The 16019-nt window shown below is 42.6% G+C and overlaps 1 protein-coding gene across 1 annotated transcript; it reads left to right on the top strand.

Annotated features, from left to right (window-relative positions):
• The first annotated feature begins 9419 nt into the window (after positions 1-9419).
• Positions 9420-12664, top strand: LOC306708457 (1-acylglycerol-3-phosphate O-acyltransferase ABHD5-like). The gene is made up of 7 exons (XM_079176296.1): positions 9420-9502; positions 10232-10314; positions 10528-10930; positions 11020-11171; positions 11262-11373; positions 11442-11622; positions 12204-12664. Exons 1-7 carry the CDS (start codon positions 9459-9461, stop codon positions 12306-12308), a joined length of 1080 nt encoding a protein of 359 aa, XP_079032422.1. The 5' UTR covers positions 9420-9458; the 3' UTR covers positions 12309-12664.
• Positions 12665-16019: the final 3355 nt, after the last annotated feature.

Genomic DNA, 16019 nt, shown 5'->3' with positions numbered 1-16019 from the left:
GTTCTTTCTAACAGCATCCTCTGCCAGTCACCTGCTTCTCTAAAAATATTCTCCCCCACGCACCGTGGCCTCTTTGTTTCTTCACTTAGCTCCTGCATGGCTTCATGCTAAGGTTATATCTATATCTTTTGACAATGATTCCCAGAATGCATTCAACGGCCACATGCAGGAGGTGGCTGAGTTTAACATGTACTATATAGTGGTACGTTAATAGTGAGACTATAATCTAAGAGGGTCAACATCCACAGTCCTAGTTTAAGAAAACGACTGTGTTAGACAAATTGAGAAGGTATCTTCTTCACGACAATCCCTCCATTTTGTCAGCGTAACAACACTGCCCATGGTAACACAAAGAGGGTATTATGTACAAAAAGATGGTGGAAGATAACCACTTCATTTAAAAACTCAGCCTGCTGAAGCCTCTTATTAGTTTCAGCTAAACTTGGGAATGCATTTTCCCACAATACAGCACTGTGGATTCTGTCCCCCCCATTACTTTACCCCCATACATACTACTGTAAGGCGTCAGTATGCTCCAACCAAAGTGCTTTTCACACGGTTGATCAGCATATGGACTTTTTTTAAGCTCTAAATTGACACATATTTTCAGTGTTGGTATACGCAAATCAGGGGTAATACCGGAAATAAGGAAGTCGCCATTACTGTGGTGGCGTCTGCCGACAATAGGAGCACGTTTGGTAAATGGGCTGTACTAGTCTTCTGACCACTCAAAGCGCTTTAACACTACAGCACATGTCATCGTTCACCCATTCATACACCGATGACAGGGGCTACCATGCTAGGTAGCAACCTGCCCATCAGGACTATCTAACGTTCTTACAACATTCACACACCGTTGCCCAAGGACACATCAACATGGACTAGCGGAGCCGGGATCGAACCGCCGAAGGGCGACCCTGCTCTACCGCTGAGCCACAGTCGCCCACAAGTGTGAATGCAAACTATCCTAAGAACTGCACAATTGTCTAATATTCTCTTTACTATTTATGCAACGTTACTTTAGTCAACAATGTCTATGAGTTTGGGGAGAACCTGTAGCTCTCAGCTGCCTAACGTTAGCCTAACGTGGTAAAACAAGTAACGTCGGCTAAGTTAACACTTAAGACACTGTCTGTCTAGACACGTTATTGTGATATATAATGGTAGTTGTCACCGCAGTAATGGCGGCACCGCTAGATGTTGGCTCACACAAAGCGGTCTATAGGCAAACCTACTGTTTTGCGTTATCTATGCAAACATTTCCTGCTTTTAACCACAAATCGCACATCTGCATCATACGTTACGCAGCAAAAATAATGAGCTATGGCGGTTGCCCAGTGTAGCAATAGTCAAGGTCAAGATTGTGTTCCATAATGCCAGCAATCGGGACACCGGTGTTGCAACATAGTGCTCCACCACAGCGGCCAAAACGACAGTGAAGCAAATTGGTGATGCTACCCCCGAGGCCATTTAGAGCCACTGTGAGTAGCAAAGAGAGCTGGACCGTTTCAGGTGTTAAATATTACACACTGTCGGTGTCGTCCTTGTAGCAATGATGGACCACCGGCACGTCAAAACAGCCTTTATTTTCATTAGTCCATTATATTCTTAACTTTAATCTTTTAATACCGATGTCAGGAATTAATCCGGCATTAGAAAGACTAATGTTTTCCAGAGTTTTGCGACTGTTTAATTGGTGTGATGGGTCAAACTGCCTTAATTAGCCCGACTATAATTAGTAAAGAGTTTTAGTGTCTGATGAAGGTCTAAATGTCAGGCGTTTCCAGCATGAAAAAAATAACAGACTGGAATACGACTCAGTATACTTATGCTTTGTGAAAATGTCCAAATGTAAAGACGTATTGAATATGAATCATAAAAATCAGTTGAACCTCCTTCATGTGTGTATTTCTGTGTGTGTGTGTGTGTGTGTGTGTGTGTGTGTGTGTGTGTGTGTGTGAGCATCAGTTGTGAGTAAACAGATAATGTCAGAGGAGTGGAACTACACGCACAAACATATTCATACACACACACATGCACACTAGAAGGCTTTCAGTTTCTAAATCAATCCCACATCCGTAGCTAATGCAGTGCTGGGCCCTCTTCAGGAAGCATTAGGCCTATTAGTCAAAGTGCGTACGCATTCCTGTGTGTGTGTGTGTGAGTGTGAGTGTGTGTGTGTGTGTGTGTGAGAGAGAGTGTGTGTGTAGAAGCCGCACACTCAGCAGTAGCCGATCTCAGTGGATCCTGTGGGGTCAGCAGGTGCAACAGGGAATGAGGGACCATATTATTGTGTGTGTGTGTGTGTGTGTGTGTTCCCTCCCCTCGAATATCCTCTGGGCTCTTTATCGCTCTAAAATTATCCTCCATTTACTGGAAGACACTGGACGGACTGAGAGGGAGAGAGAAATATGGACACTCTAGTTTGAATGCCTTCCTGGATCACTTATGGATGCAGAACTAAGAGACAAACAGACTTCTTGCTTCGTCGAAAATAATCTAATTTAATAAGTTCGGATAAGTTAAGAAGTCTGATGGATACAGCAAGACTGATGAGGTCTCGGCTAAACAGAGGAGACATTTTAGATTTGTGGAACAACACAGCACATGGGATGCTCATTATTAGCACTAAAGCTGGAAGTATAATTGAAGTTAAGGCATCGTAGGCTACTTTGTACTGCTTCCATGCTGACTTTTTAATACAAAATTGCCAACACAGCAATCTTTTAAGGGCCACACGTCAAACAAAGCCATCCTCCCTGCAAACACTCGGCTCAGTGAGTGAAATAAAGTAAATACGGCCACAGCAGTATCTTATATTCAGTAGTAATGAGGCCTGTTGAAATAGAAGTCACCAGGATGTAACTTTAGTTATGTACGTCCATGCGTAGCTTACTGTCGCTCTACATCCCAAAGTAAATGAAAGAATATAAATACAATTACTGCGGGGAAAATGATTAAAGCACGATACGGTTTGATGAAGTACCAAACACCTGTATAAAAGATGAGGTGAAATCCATCGTTGAGCAATAAAAATCACAAGCTACGCTGCAGGTGTCTACAGCAGGACTCCCATTAGCCCCTTGTGGCAACTATAAATCCAGCTCAGGTCGTACAACATAAACCATATTGGCGAGCAGATACAGAAGACTCACACTGGCCTTGTATCAAGGGGTCAGTTCAGGTAAATTCACACACAACATATTTTCTCTCTCACCTCTCGTGGTATCTGGCTATGCAGATAGTTTTCTATAATCTGTAAACAAACCACAGACCTAAATGTAGGTATTTTTCGAGGGCTGAAACAATTCTTCGAGTACCTTGATGACTACAAATCAACCCCTCATCCGTATATCTTAATGATATATAGCGCACTGCGTTCCACAGGAGGATTATCACTGACGGGTCCGCTCTGTGGACTAGATGCTTTCAAGACAGGCGAAAGAATAGTAAAGAATGTACATTCATTACGGCTGGTTATGAAAGCCATAACAATCAATAAGGTGGCTAGTTATGATGTCCCTGAGGTAGCCAAGCTTTGCCACAAAATGCCTTTACGTCTTCGAAGAAAACGCTGCATTATGCTTGAGCACTTAAACTGAAAGTTAAATTGCGCTACTTAAAGTCAATGTTTATGAATTATTATTTTAATTTATGCCTTTAGGTTGTAAGTATATCTTTTCTAAAGTAATCGCTTCTCATCCGTTCACTCGATTTATGGACGGCATAATCGGTAGAATGATGATGGTGATGTATTGATATCAGCAGCCCTATATTATTCCAAGGAGCCATTTCCTCAGCAAAAAGCAGTTCCTTTGAAAACTGTTAACAGTGAGATTATTGAATTAACTGGGACACTGTTTCCGGGAAAACATGTTGCGGTTGAATATAAAAAAATAATAATGTTCTAAATGACATAATCTCAGAGACGTCTTAGTGGCTAAAACCAAAACTATCTGCCTCTCACATAAAATCAACAGCAAAGTCTGTCCACTTGTAAAAATCTGCAGTGTCACTCTGCTTAAGGAGTCACTCACACAATAGTGATCTTGTGAGAGTGTCTTCTAGTAGAAACTTTAGAGTCTCGTGATAGTCTGAACACTGTTCGCAGACAAATCTCCACCGAACCACAAGGAGAGAAAATCCTCAGTGTTTTTACTTATTGTACTTTTCACACAAAAAATATATATTTTAAGAGCTGGCGTCAGCCTTCAAAAACCCATTCTATCCAAAGCTACGCTGTACATCGCTGCATTCTTGAATGACATCCTTTCATCTTACATGTAGCCCTCCATTTAGCCTTTTATCTCTTCCCTCACATGGCCTCGTGCCTCCTCCTCCTCCTCCTCCTCACACTGTATTTGTCCCCTGAGCATTTTCACATCCCGAGGTGGATCAAGTCTCTGCAAATCAATATCATCCATTCATGTGGGTGCAGCTCATGCATGATCATGTGAACGTGCACGCTCATACGTACACGCACGGAAGTTGCTGCACCTATATAATTACATTCTGCAGGAAAACCGAAAAGAGGGACAGAGAGAGAGAAAGATTTAAAATTAGTAATTATTTTCCAAATAAACTGAAGTTGTTGGAATTCATCTGTGTGGACGCAGGAGAGAATATCAGGAACACCCATATAAATAACAGCCTCTCCTAATGCCAGCAGTAAGTACTCCGCTCAGTCAGACAGGGCCGGTTAATAGACCCGTACGGATGCTGAGGATAGAAATGAGGCTCGGGGATGGAGAGAGTCAGTGGAAAAGTGAAAGGGAGGAGAGGAAGGAGGAAACTCGTGGAGAAAGCGAGACGGTGAGGCTGGCCATTATAAATCATATCCGCTGTTGGCGCCGGCCACGTTTCCTAGCAACCAGACAGACCCACACGCCTCTCCTCCTCCATCCCCCTTTTTCATCTTACGCTAACAGCTCGGTCACTTTTACAACCCATACTGCACTGGGCCATGCCCCAAAAAAAAAAGTCATGACAGAGTGCAGTTGTAGCTCACAGCTAAATGACTAATCCACAGCGGGTCTGTATTAACCTTGTGCTAATCAGATCCAGAACAATGGACGTACTGCAGACCAGGTCACACATACACACACACACTGTTGTAGAAAATATATACCAGTGATGTGTTCAGGGCCAGCCGCAATGTCAATCACATGCCGGAGGAGACTATCCATGTTGTCCTGAGCTCCACCGCAATGACACAAGTGCCACATATTACCAATATATTATTACGATACGATACTTATTATACGATCAATTAGGGCCCTGCACTCCCTTGCGGGTGTTTTCAATTCCTCTGGCTAATCAGGCCTCCTGTTCAGCTTGAAGTTGGGTGTAGCTATAATGGGAACTGTGTGAGGTCACCAAACTTCATGTACTAATCAGAATGATGGCGGTTTAGGCTGCCCCACCTTAACAAGTGCAACAAAACGAGTGAGAGAGTCTCTACACGTGCACACACACACCAGCCTTAGTTCTAATTAGACATAAGTGAAAACACCTGTATGGGTTCTCTACTACTGTATACTAAATGTACTAATTCTCTCAGTATATTGTTTTTTTTACTTAGTATATAAGAAATCCAGAGGCATCTTTTACTGAAGACATTTTGACGTGCCACAGTAGAAAGAGCACTTCTTTTGGTGTAAATAATTTAAATAATTATGTCTGATTTGCATTAAGCGGCTTCAGTTTCTGGGTCTTTTTATAGCCGCTCTTCACAGAAACTATTTTGACGTTGCAGGGTAAACACAGGTGTAATTAATAACATTAATTATGGCCCCGTTCCATTTAGGTGGGCCAGGGCCCTGGTATTGTGCATGTCGGCTTACTGGAATGGCTGTGACAGTAAATAGAACAGGACTATAACTCATTTTATCAATTACACCTGTGTTTACGCTGTGATTACATGTCAACGTCTGCTGTGAAGAGGTGCCTCTTGCGCATGCTGGCACGGGTTACTGAGACACTTGAATGTTCGTTAATATCACCTGTCCTTTTCCTATTGTGACAAGGCAACATGTCTGCTGTGAGAGAGGCTTTTGTGACAACAAGAAATGATGCAACATTTACACAGACAGACGTCAAGCTAACTGCAACATTGGGATGTCACTGCATATCCAGCTTAAAGGAACAGTGTGTGGGATTAAGTGGCAGCTAGCCACGAAGGTTACATATTGCAATCAACCGAATGCCCCTCCGCTCACCCATCCTTGTCAATGCGTGTCGGAGAACTACGATGGCGTAGAAACCAGGAAGTAGAAACATGGCGGTGCAACATGGGGGACTCCGTGAGAGGACCTGCTCCATATGTCGATACGAAAGGCTCATTCTAAGCTCAGGAAAAATTCTTAGTTTCAGGGGATTATACACTAATGAAAACGTTGCTATGAATCCAATATATATATTCCGTTTATGCGAATAGATTTCCCATAATCCTACAAACTATCCACAGATTATTAACATTTCTTTGCAGCTGTTAGCAGCTCCTCTATTCCCTTTGTGCATTGCTTTTTGGTACAATAGTGTGCATCAACAGTGCACACAATTATTTAACCTTTTTAGTATGCATACTGGCTTTCACGAGTATACTATACTTTGTCATCTTTTAAAAAGCCTTAAAATGTGTCTGGAGTATGGAATTGGGACACAGTTTAAATCAATTCCAGTATTCACTTGAAATCCAACCACAGTTTATCTTCAACCACCTATGCTTTGTTAACTTTAATAACGTGGGGTCTATATTCGGTTACTGTATAAATATCAGCAGTGTCAAATGTATTCAGGTTGACAAGATAATGATGTAAACACGACTTTGAGACACATTCGGATTCCTGAGTATCATCATCACTGGATAAAAGCCTAATTATGCAATGACTGGTGCATGTGTGTCATATATGCAAGACCTCCACAAGATGCTTGCCCTCGCTCCATAAGTGCTACTTGAATTGACACTATGCACACCTCCAAGAACAATCAGTTAGATGAGACAATATAAACCAAATTGTTGGCCTGTTTTGTGAAACGTCCTCCTGATTGTCCCAGGACTGATGAGACTAAACAGACCTTTTGATAAGTCAATTAACTGCCTTACTACAGGATACTGATTTTGAGCCTCTGATAAAACAAGAGGAAGAGGAAACACGGTGAAACCTCTCGCTAGCATGACTATAGCATTTAGTTGTGAGAGTCACTGAGCAGGCCGGCTCCATGCCGCAGCTTTATGCCGTCTCCTCACTTTAAAAAGCTTCACACAGTTACTGGTCTCCAGACGGCTTCAGCCGAGCTCGACTACAGCCTCATTGTCTGCTGGTTTATGAAATTTTGAGTGCTCAGCAGAGTGAACGAACAGTAACACACGGAGAGAAAGAGTGTGTGCATCTATGAGAGCCAAGGAAATGAACCACTCAGGAACCACTCAGTAAGCCCACAGTTAAAGAGCCACCAGAAGTGGGTGGTACGAGAGGAAAATTGTGTTTGAGGAATGAAGGACAAAGTAGTGTGTGTGTGTGTGTGTGTGAAAGTGTGTGTGTGTGCGTGTGTGTGTGTGCGCGTGTACTAAAAGAAAACAAGTACGCCACCTTGTGGACCAGGACTGGTTGGGCTCCCCTCAAATTGTCCTTGACCTGTAAGAGAGAAAATCACAAATTCTTCATGAGAAAGAGTGGCTGTTTTGCGGCTCATCGCTGCGTTTGTAAAGTGATTATATCCACAGTGACCTGCCACCATGTTGGAGAAATAAATACCTGAGTAAAAGCTTTTAAATTATCTGTATCAAATGTACATAATGTCCATATGTTGTTTGTTGACTGATTTAAATCCTGAGTTTGTTAAGCAGCTCCTAGTTCCAGAGGTCTCCGACACTGAATCATTTCTTGAAGGGTGCTCCTGACTATTTCAAGGGTAATACCTCTGTAAATCTACAAGATAACCCTCCTTTTAAGATTTAATGAGATTCACAGGAAGAGTTTTTTTTTTAAAAGGGAAAAAGGGAGATATAAAAAGTGCTATTCCTGCAGCAGCAGGATCATACTGCACCACTCAAATCCTTGAGGATAATGAATTAAATTAACTTTGCCTTTAATCTCTTACCTTATCTTAAATTATAATAAGAAATGTACGCAGATAAGCAGCGCTTTAATCTCTTTGCCTGCAATTGTGTTTTCCTGGATAATATTAGTTTGAGGAAAGCCAAAGTCATCTTCCTTGGTTTGTCATTGCACAAGACGCAAACACATTTTTCAGCCCTTCCAGGCAAATTTCTGTTGCTGTATTTCATTCTAATTAACTTTTTTTTTTACCCCAGCAGCACAAGCAGGAAGCTTCAGTTGTTTAATGAATTAAAAATTATTTTTGAAACACAGTATTTCACATAATGCTTCAAGATACAAAAACTAGCCAAATTGTTATGAATTACCTTTAGCTCGTGCGTGCAAAACCGACATTTACTTGAGTAACGTTCAAGTAAACAGTCTCACGTTAATGCCAAAGATATCTTGGAATAATGTTACTTTAAAAGCTTAAACACTTAACTTTAACATATAATTAGCCATTCAGCGTCGTGGCCGAGTGACGTATGACAGGTTTGCTATGCTAATTGGCAAACCCTCTTGTTCTTCTATTTTACACTTGGTTTTTAAATGTTAAATTTGCGTGCAAAAAACGGAATTTACTCGAGGACTGTTCAAGTAAACATTTTCGAGGTTAATGCCAAAGATATTTTTGAAAAATGTGTCCTTAACAGCATAAACAGTTTCCATTAACGGTTCAATTAGCCACTCCGCCTCTGATTGGCCGAGTGTTATAACGAAAGCGTTGAAAAACAGGGTACATGCTAATTGCCATGCGTATATGTTACCCCAACAAAACCCCACTTGTTCTCGTATTTTACCTTTCTGTTTTAGCTTAATGTTGAATTGTTGAATTCCTGATTTTACTCTTGTAAAGTATATTGACATTACCTCTGTTAAATGGAGCCATTGGAGGTCAGCTGTGTAACTTTAGGAGATTGGTTAAGGTTTGACACAGTGCCTAAACAACTCTTAAAGAATCCATAGCATTTCTTCGAGTAAGCATAAACTGACTGAGGAGAATTTCTGCTCAAACTAGAGCTAAAGAGTCAAGACGACGAACGTCACTCACCTGAGCTTCGGACCACGCTGCTGCCTTCAGGTGTAGTCGGACATACTAACTTTCAGCTCTCTGAAAGCCCATCCGAGTCCACAGATTTACAAAGTGTGCAAAAACTTCAGGATAATTTAGGTTATCATATGTGTGTTCTTAAATAACCACAGACTTAGATAAAATGATATTTCGTGATTACTGTAGTTGTAATATAAAAGTTACATAAAAGTTTAGATTTCTTTATTTACAGAATGTACTTGAACGCATCACTATGAATTCTTACAGTAGCTTTTCACCTGGTCGCGAGACCATCACAAAACACCATGCGCAGGATGGCTGAGGAGATACAACCTACCAAGGAGCAGAGGTGAGTTTATTTATCCCTGAAGACGCTTTTTATTTTGAAAACGTCTTCATACCGTGGTTAGTTATGTAAGTTGTTGTTCCTCTTTGACTGCCGTCCGTTATGTTATGACCCAACTGCATTGTTGTTTTGAACTAGTACTTTCATTATAAACATGATTCGGACCTCTGTTAATGTTGTGTTATTTCTCGGTTACTGTCAAATGTCCACATAAAGTTGAATATCAGTTAAAATCTGTCAGTATCTTCAGGAGTACAAAATGTTCCATTTGGCAGATCGGTAGTCTATTAGAATAAAAACAACTTTATTCAACTCGTTCGTGAAATCTCTGCCTGCCTCTCTGTTCAAAATATTTTAATGTGTGTTGGTATAACTGTCTGATGAATTTAATGCAATGCTGAATTGAACAGTGGTTACTAGAGACTTCTGAAGTAATCGTATCCCAAGTCAACATGCATACAGGGAAACAAGTCAACATTAAATTGAAATATTTTTAATGACATTTGGTCTCAAAATACAAAGTGTAAACTAAGTAGCTTTGGCTTCACTCCTTATATTGTTTACATGATGTCAAGTTTGTCTAGAAGGGGGATTCTGGGAAGTATAGATTGCATACCAACAGTGCTGATAGCAGCAATGTCATATGGTCAAAGTTCAAATTATAGTTTGCCTTTATCTGAGATTGCACTTTACATGTTCTGTCTGCCTGCCTGTGCATGTCTGCTGTCACAGCTCCTGGATATTAAGTTGGCTTCCCTCTTGGTGCCCCACTTCTCCCTCTCAGCTGAAAGATGCAGAGGAAAAAATGCTCAAGAGTAAGTGTGCTGAGAACTTGAGTGGTCACAAGTTGAGTTGTTGCGTTGTCTAAATGCTCAGAGGATTCGGTGTCTGCAATTCATGTGATATTTTGTCTTGGAAAAAAATTGTCTAAAGTACCAGTCTAATAAATCTGGAGCGGTTAGGCTGAGTCCCATTTCTCTTACTTTTCCTCCCTCCTCTGTCTTCCCCTTGTCCCATAATTCCCCCAGGTGTGGAGCAGCCTTTCTCCAGGCAACACGTCCGCATATCCAACAGCAACTATCTGTGGACCTTAGCTTTTTCCACCAGGCCACAGCCATGCTCTCTCCCCCAGCCCCCCGCCCAGCCCAGAGCTCCTCTGGTTCTGCTGCACGGCTTTGGAGGCGGGCTTGCCCTTTGGGCCCAAAACCTGGACTCTCTCTCCAGCAGTGGGCCGGTCTACACTCTGGACCTGCTGGGCTTCGGCAGGAGCAGCCGCCCCGAGTTCAGCACCGACCCGGAGGGGGCCGAGGAGCAGTTTGTGGAGGCGCTGGAGGAGTGGAGGGAGAAGGTGGGACTGGAGGAAATGGTGCTGCTGGGACACAACCTGGGAGGATACCTGTCTGCTGCCTACACACTCAAATACCCACACAGGTGCTTTGGTCTGCTTATTAGTCACACAGAAAAAAAACAACCCAGAAATATATTCAAATATATGACATTGTAATTCTGTGTGTGTGCAGGGTAAAACATCTGCTGCTGGTGGAGCCATGGGGTTTCCCAGCACGTCCAGAGAACCCCAACCACTACGCCATCCCAGTGTGGATCAGAGCCATGGGGGCCGTCATGAGCCCCTTCAACCCTCTGGCTGGACTCAGACTGGCTGGGCCTCTAGGTCAGCACACACTCTCTCACACACACGCACACACACTTGTTTGCAGCTATCATACTAACATCTCGAAGTAAATATTCTCTCTTCTCTCAGGTCCCATGCTGGTCCAGACAATCAGGTCGGATTTCAAGCAGAAATACTCTTCTGTGTTTGACGACAACACGGTATCCGACTACATTTACCATCTGAATGCCCAGACTCCGAGGTGAGACACTTGTGTATGTTTACACCGTACTGAGTTTATCTCTCTAACATGATTTCTCTCTCCTTCAGTGGAGAAACAGCCTTCAGGAACATGACCATCCCCTATGGCTGGGCGCAGAGGCCCATGCTGGAGAGGATCGGCCAAGTCCAGGCTGACATTCCCGTTTCCTTCATCTACGGATCACGCTCCAGCATTGACAGTGACTCTGGATACGCGGTGAAGAAAACCAGACCAGATGTGCACATCACGGTAGGGTTTCATGTCAAGTCTCTTCAGTATGTGGTGTAAGGGGGAGACACTACAAGGGAACTTAAATTCATTTTCATTCATTTCCAGAACAGAAATCTGAACATTGGATAAATCCACATTATTGTTTCTTTTTGTTGACATATTAGAGTCATTTCTTTGTATTTGTAGTTTTAAATGAACCAATAGATATCTCCATGAAACTTCCCCAGCTGATTACTTACATTAAGATTATTTTGTATTACCCATTTTCAGAACTGTTATGTTTAAATATGCAAATGAGGCATCATCTACTTTGGTGGTGAATTCCGGAGAAATCAACCGCACCCCAAAAATACAAAGGAGTAAAATAAACACGTAGATGTGTATTTTGGATGTTTTCTTTCCTCTAGTCTACGGAAGCAAAATAGCTCAACATCTCAATGTTTTTGCCTCAAGAGAAATATCCATCTCAGAGTTTACCTGCCTTTTGTGAACCACGACAGCTTTATCTCTAAACAGCCGACTCTCTCTCTCTTTCTCTCTCTCTCTCTCTCTCTCTCTCTCTCTCTCTCTCTCTCTCTCTCTGTGTTTGTGTTTTTCAGGTGATCAGAGGAGCAGGCCATTACGTCTTCGCCGACCAGCCCGATGACTTCAACCAGACAGTCCTTCAGATCCTCGCTGGGATGGAGGAGAAGAAGCCAAGATGAGGGAGCGAAGCAGTGAGAGCTCCCTCATTCAGACAACACACACACACACACATACACACACACACACACACACACACACACACACACACACGCACACACAAACCCATTACACAGCCTCAGTGGCTTCACTGTAAGCCTCTTTATCATGCACTTTACTGTCAAAAGAAAACCATCACTGGCTGAGGACACTTCAGGTCAGATGATGCCACAGGTTTCTTTATCCAAGTTTTGTAAATAAATGTGGAATGCAGTCCGTGTTGTATTTTGTCTTTCGGCTTCCATTTGGAAATTCTGAGAAACTGTTGGGCAACTCTTTTCTGTACAAAAAGAGAAATCGTTCCTCAAGGGAAAATCTTGTTCTGTGGTTGACGTCTAGGCAAAGTACACAGGGTGTTCTTTTTTGTCTGACCCCTCACCCACTCTCTGAGCGATAGGAGGGAGGAGGCGTTTAGGGCAAAGGGCTGACTGTGTTTTTTCAGGAAACTTCCTCACTCCTCAGGAGACACTGTGACTCAGAGCGGCCAGCAGGTGGCGGCACGGTGACGGCATGCTCCCATTACCTCCGCTCTCCGTTTCAGAACGGTCACAGTGAATCTCATACAAAGCGCCCAAACGTGCATATTGAGTTGAGTGACCTACACTCAGGAGACCTGGACAGTTGTGCTTTAAGAGCAGCACGACACTCAGCTCTCTGCTAAGTCACAACTGCACTGACAGAATAGGGTCAGAGATGGGAGCTGGACTAAAAATAGGCCTTCTGCTTCAAGGGGGGAGGGTGGGGGGGCATAAGTTAAAGTACCCCTCCGGACACAAGTATGGAAAAATATTCTGCGATGAATAATATTCTCTTTAACATGGTTTTCCAACATAAAAAGTAAATAAATAAAAAAAGGAGGGCTGGAAGCACATCTTTCTCCCTCAGTGGGAAATTCAGGATTTATGAATATGCAAATATGCAAATACCACAGACCAAATGCCCCGCCCACCACCTCTGAAGAGCCGTGCACATGTAGATGGCTAGCGTTAGAAGAAAGATTGGAGAGTTAGTCAGTGAGATGTTCCTTTGTAACTGGCAGCGGCTGACACAACGTAGAGGAATGTGAGAGACATTTTTCAGTGGAGAGGATCTTTAAACAACTCGGCCCCTTACTTTACTGGCAAACACACATTTTGTGAATATAAGTGTAAAAAATAGCTGGAACAAGAAGGCAATTTTTCTTCAATTGACATTTTGTGGAACTGTTAGTAGTTATTCCATACACTGAATTTATATTTCCATCCGACCTGTTTTTGTGCTTCAAGACTTTATTCAACTTTTTTTCTCAAGTTCAGTAGAGCTCCCCAAGACCTGTAAGCAGACTTTGATGTGTTCACATGATGTTTACACACGAGCAAACATGGATGCAATTTAATACATTTTTAAAAAGTGTTGCATGTGGAAGGAAATACATTCAACATGTGTGTTAGGCGATACATATAACTTGAGTTAGTGCACAGGGCACCTTTAAAACGGTGACTTTTTATTTCCAATGATTGTCTCCAACAGCTTTGATGCAGAGGGTGAACAATAGTATTACGATGTGTTATCTTTGAGCACCCTGGCCTGTCACCTCTGCCCGTCTCTTGTCATTGACCTGGCCCTCCCAAACTGTCTCCCGGCAACAGGGTAGCCACGGAGACGGATTATTTTGGATCTCCGAGCTGCAGGCAGTGACGCTGTGGGTTGGACGGGATAATTATGGGTTGCTTGTTCTTCTTGAAGATGCCGGCTGGCTGCTTGTCAATTCAGGCAGGAGCGTTCAGCCGAGCTGCATGTGCGCAGCCTCTCGGGGAGTGAGGTGTCCGGGCCTCCGTCCCTGATACTCACTTAATAAGCTTCCAGGCTTATTCGTCATGCCTCTCTCTGTCACCCACTCGGTCACATGGGCACGAAATCATTTCATTAGGAAAAGCGAAACAGGCGAGAAAAGTGACAGGAGCTTTCATACTGGGTTTTGGATATAATTGAAGGCCTGAAATAACTGCACATAAAAGGTGGTGCACACACAGAAACACACACACACACACACACACACACACACACACACACACACTGTGGCTGCTGGCATCCTATCAGCTCTCGGTTTATCTTTAATCAGCACCAACACATGCAGGTTTGTGCAGCCAAAGCACCAGGAGCTCAGCTTTAACAGCTAACAGTCACATCTCTCTCTGACCTGCAAGACCAAACTGCTATTTCACTGGTTGTTCTCACTCATTTTGGGGTTGTAACCCATCGTTTTAGAGTCAAAGTGTAAATACTCAATACTTAAACACAAATTAAGATGTGAACAAACATGCAGTCAGTCTTCCAGAAGGCTGTCCTGGAGCAGCACCTCTCTTTTTTTTGTCTCATGCTGTAGGTATCGATCCCCTCAGTGCCAAAGCCCCATCAAATTGTGTTCATTTTTCATGTGACAGTCCACTGCTCTAATGAGATGCCTGCATCAAGCACACACACACTCCCCAAACAATTGTGGCCTGCCTATGAGTGACTGATGATATTTGCAGTCCAGAGATGTATTTATACAGCTGTGTTGACAGCCAGACTGACATTTGCACAGTAAAAATGCTATGTTGTGAAATGAAAGGAATATCTATCTATCTAGAAAATAAATTCCCCCTACCAATGATCTCAAAGGAACGGTTATTTTGCAAAGAACTCCCAAAGAATCCTCAGCCTTTATGCAGTGAGAGCACTTCACAGCACCTCACAGCTCTCACATTACACCAACGGTGTCGGGGACTAATGCTCACAGCATTTCAATTCTGACTGAGTGCATCAGAAAAGAATATCAGAAGCAGTGCTGGAGATTGCCAGCTGGTTGGTTATTCTCCACAGACGCAGCACAGGAAAAGACTTCTCTTCACCTCGCAGACGGAGCGAAATGGATCCAAAGAGGCATTGAGACTTTAGCATTGAGACTCATGGGAAGGCATCTCATCATCATGGGACCGATACTGAAGTGCTGCTGATTCATAAAATCCTGTAAAGCGGGTAATTTCTCTCTCTTCACTGAAACTATTGATTCTGCAGAACAGAATCTGGTCTCGGAGCCGCCTGTCATCAAACTGCTTGTTTACATCGATTTAAAAAGTACAGCTGGGTCTTCCTCTCCCACTTACTTATACATATTATGCAGCAAAGGTTTGAAATATCTTTATTTTAAAGCGACTATAATCCATATTTTTATATTACAATGGATAACATCACAACCTGAATGTGAAAACCCAATGTACCTGATAAGAGTTGGTGACTAGCTTAGCGGCTAAAGAGCATTTAAAACCAAATCAGAGCTAAAAGAAAGTAAATATTGGACTTATATTCACAGGTGGCCAGAAACACAAATGTTAAATGACTGTTTTCATGACTGTAACCCTTCCTCACATTCTGTTTATAATTTTCTTTTTTCACACATTGCACCTTTAAAGCTAACCTGCAGTCATCTTGGCCTCTGTGCTGAGCTGCTTCGTGACTTCCTGTTTAGCTGCAGTGTTGTGACAAACTTTCATCGCTGTGATGCAAAAATGTTCTCCAGATGTGTGCTGCCTTCCTCACAGTGCAAATGGTTTTTTTGTTTATTTTTTTCACATCCTTTTCCTGTCGTTTGCCCTGTTGCTGTTTGCTCCTTTCATTCCACGTCACATGATCTGAGTTTCACAGGTTTATTT

This window comes from Pholis gunnellus, assembly GCF_910591455.1.
Source record: "Pholis gunnellus genome assembly, chromosome: 16".
In the NCBI taxonomy this organism is placed as follows: domain Eukaryota; kingdom Metazoa; phylum Chordata; class Actinopteri; order Perciformes; family Pholidae; genus Pholis; species Pholis gunnellus.
This window is presented reverse-complemented; position numbering and strand designations above follow the sequence as displayed.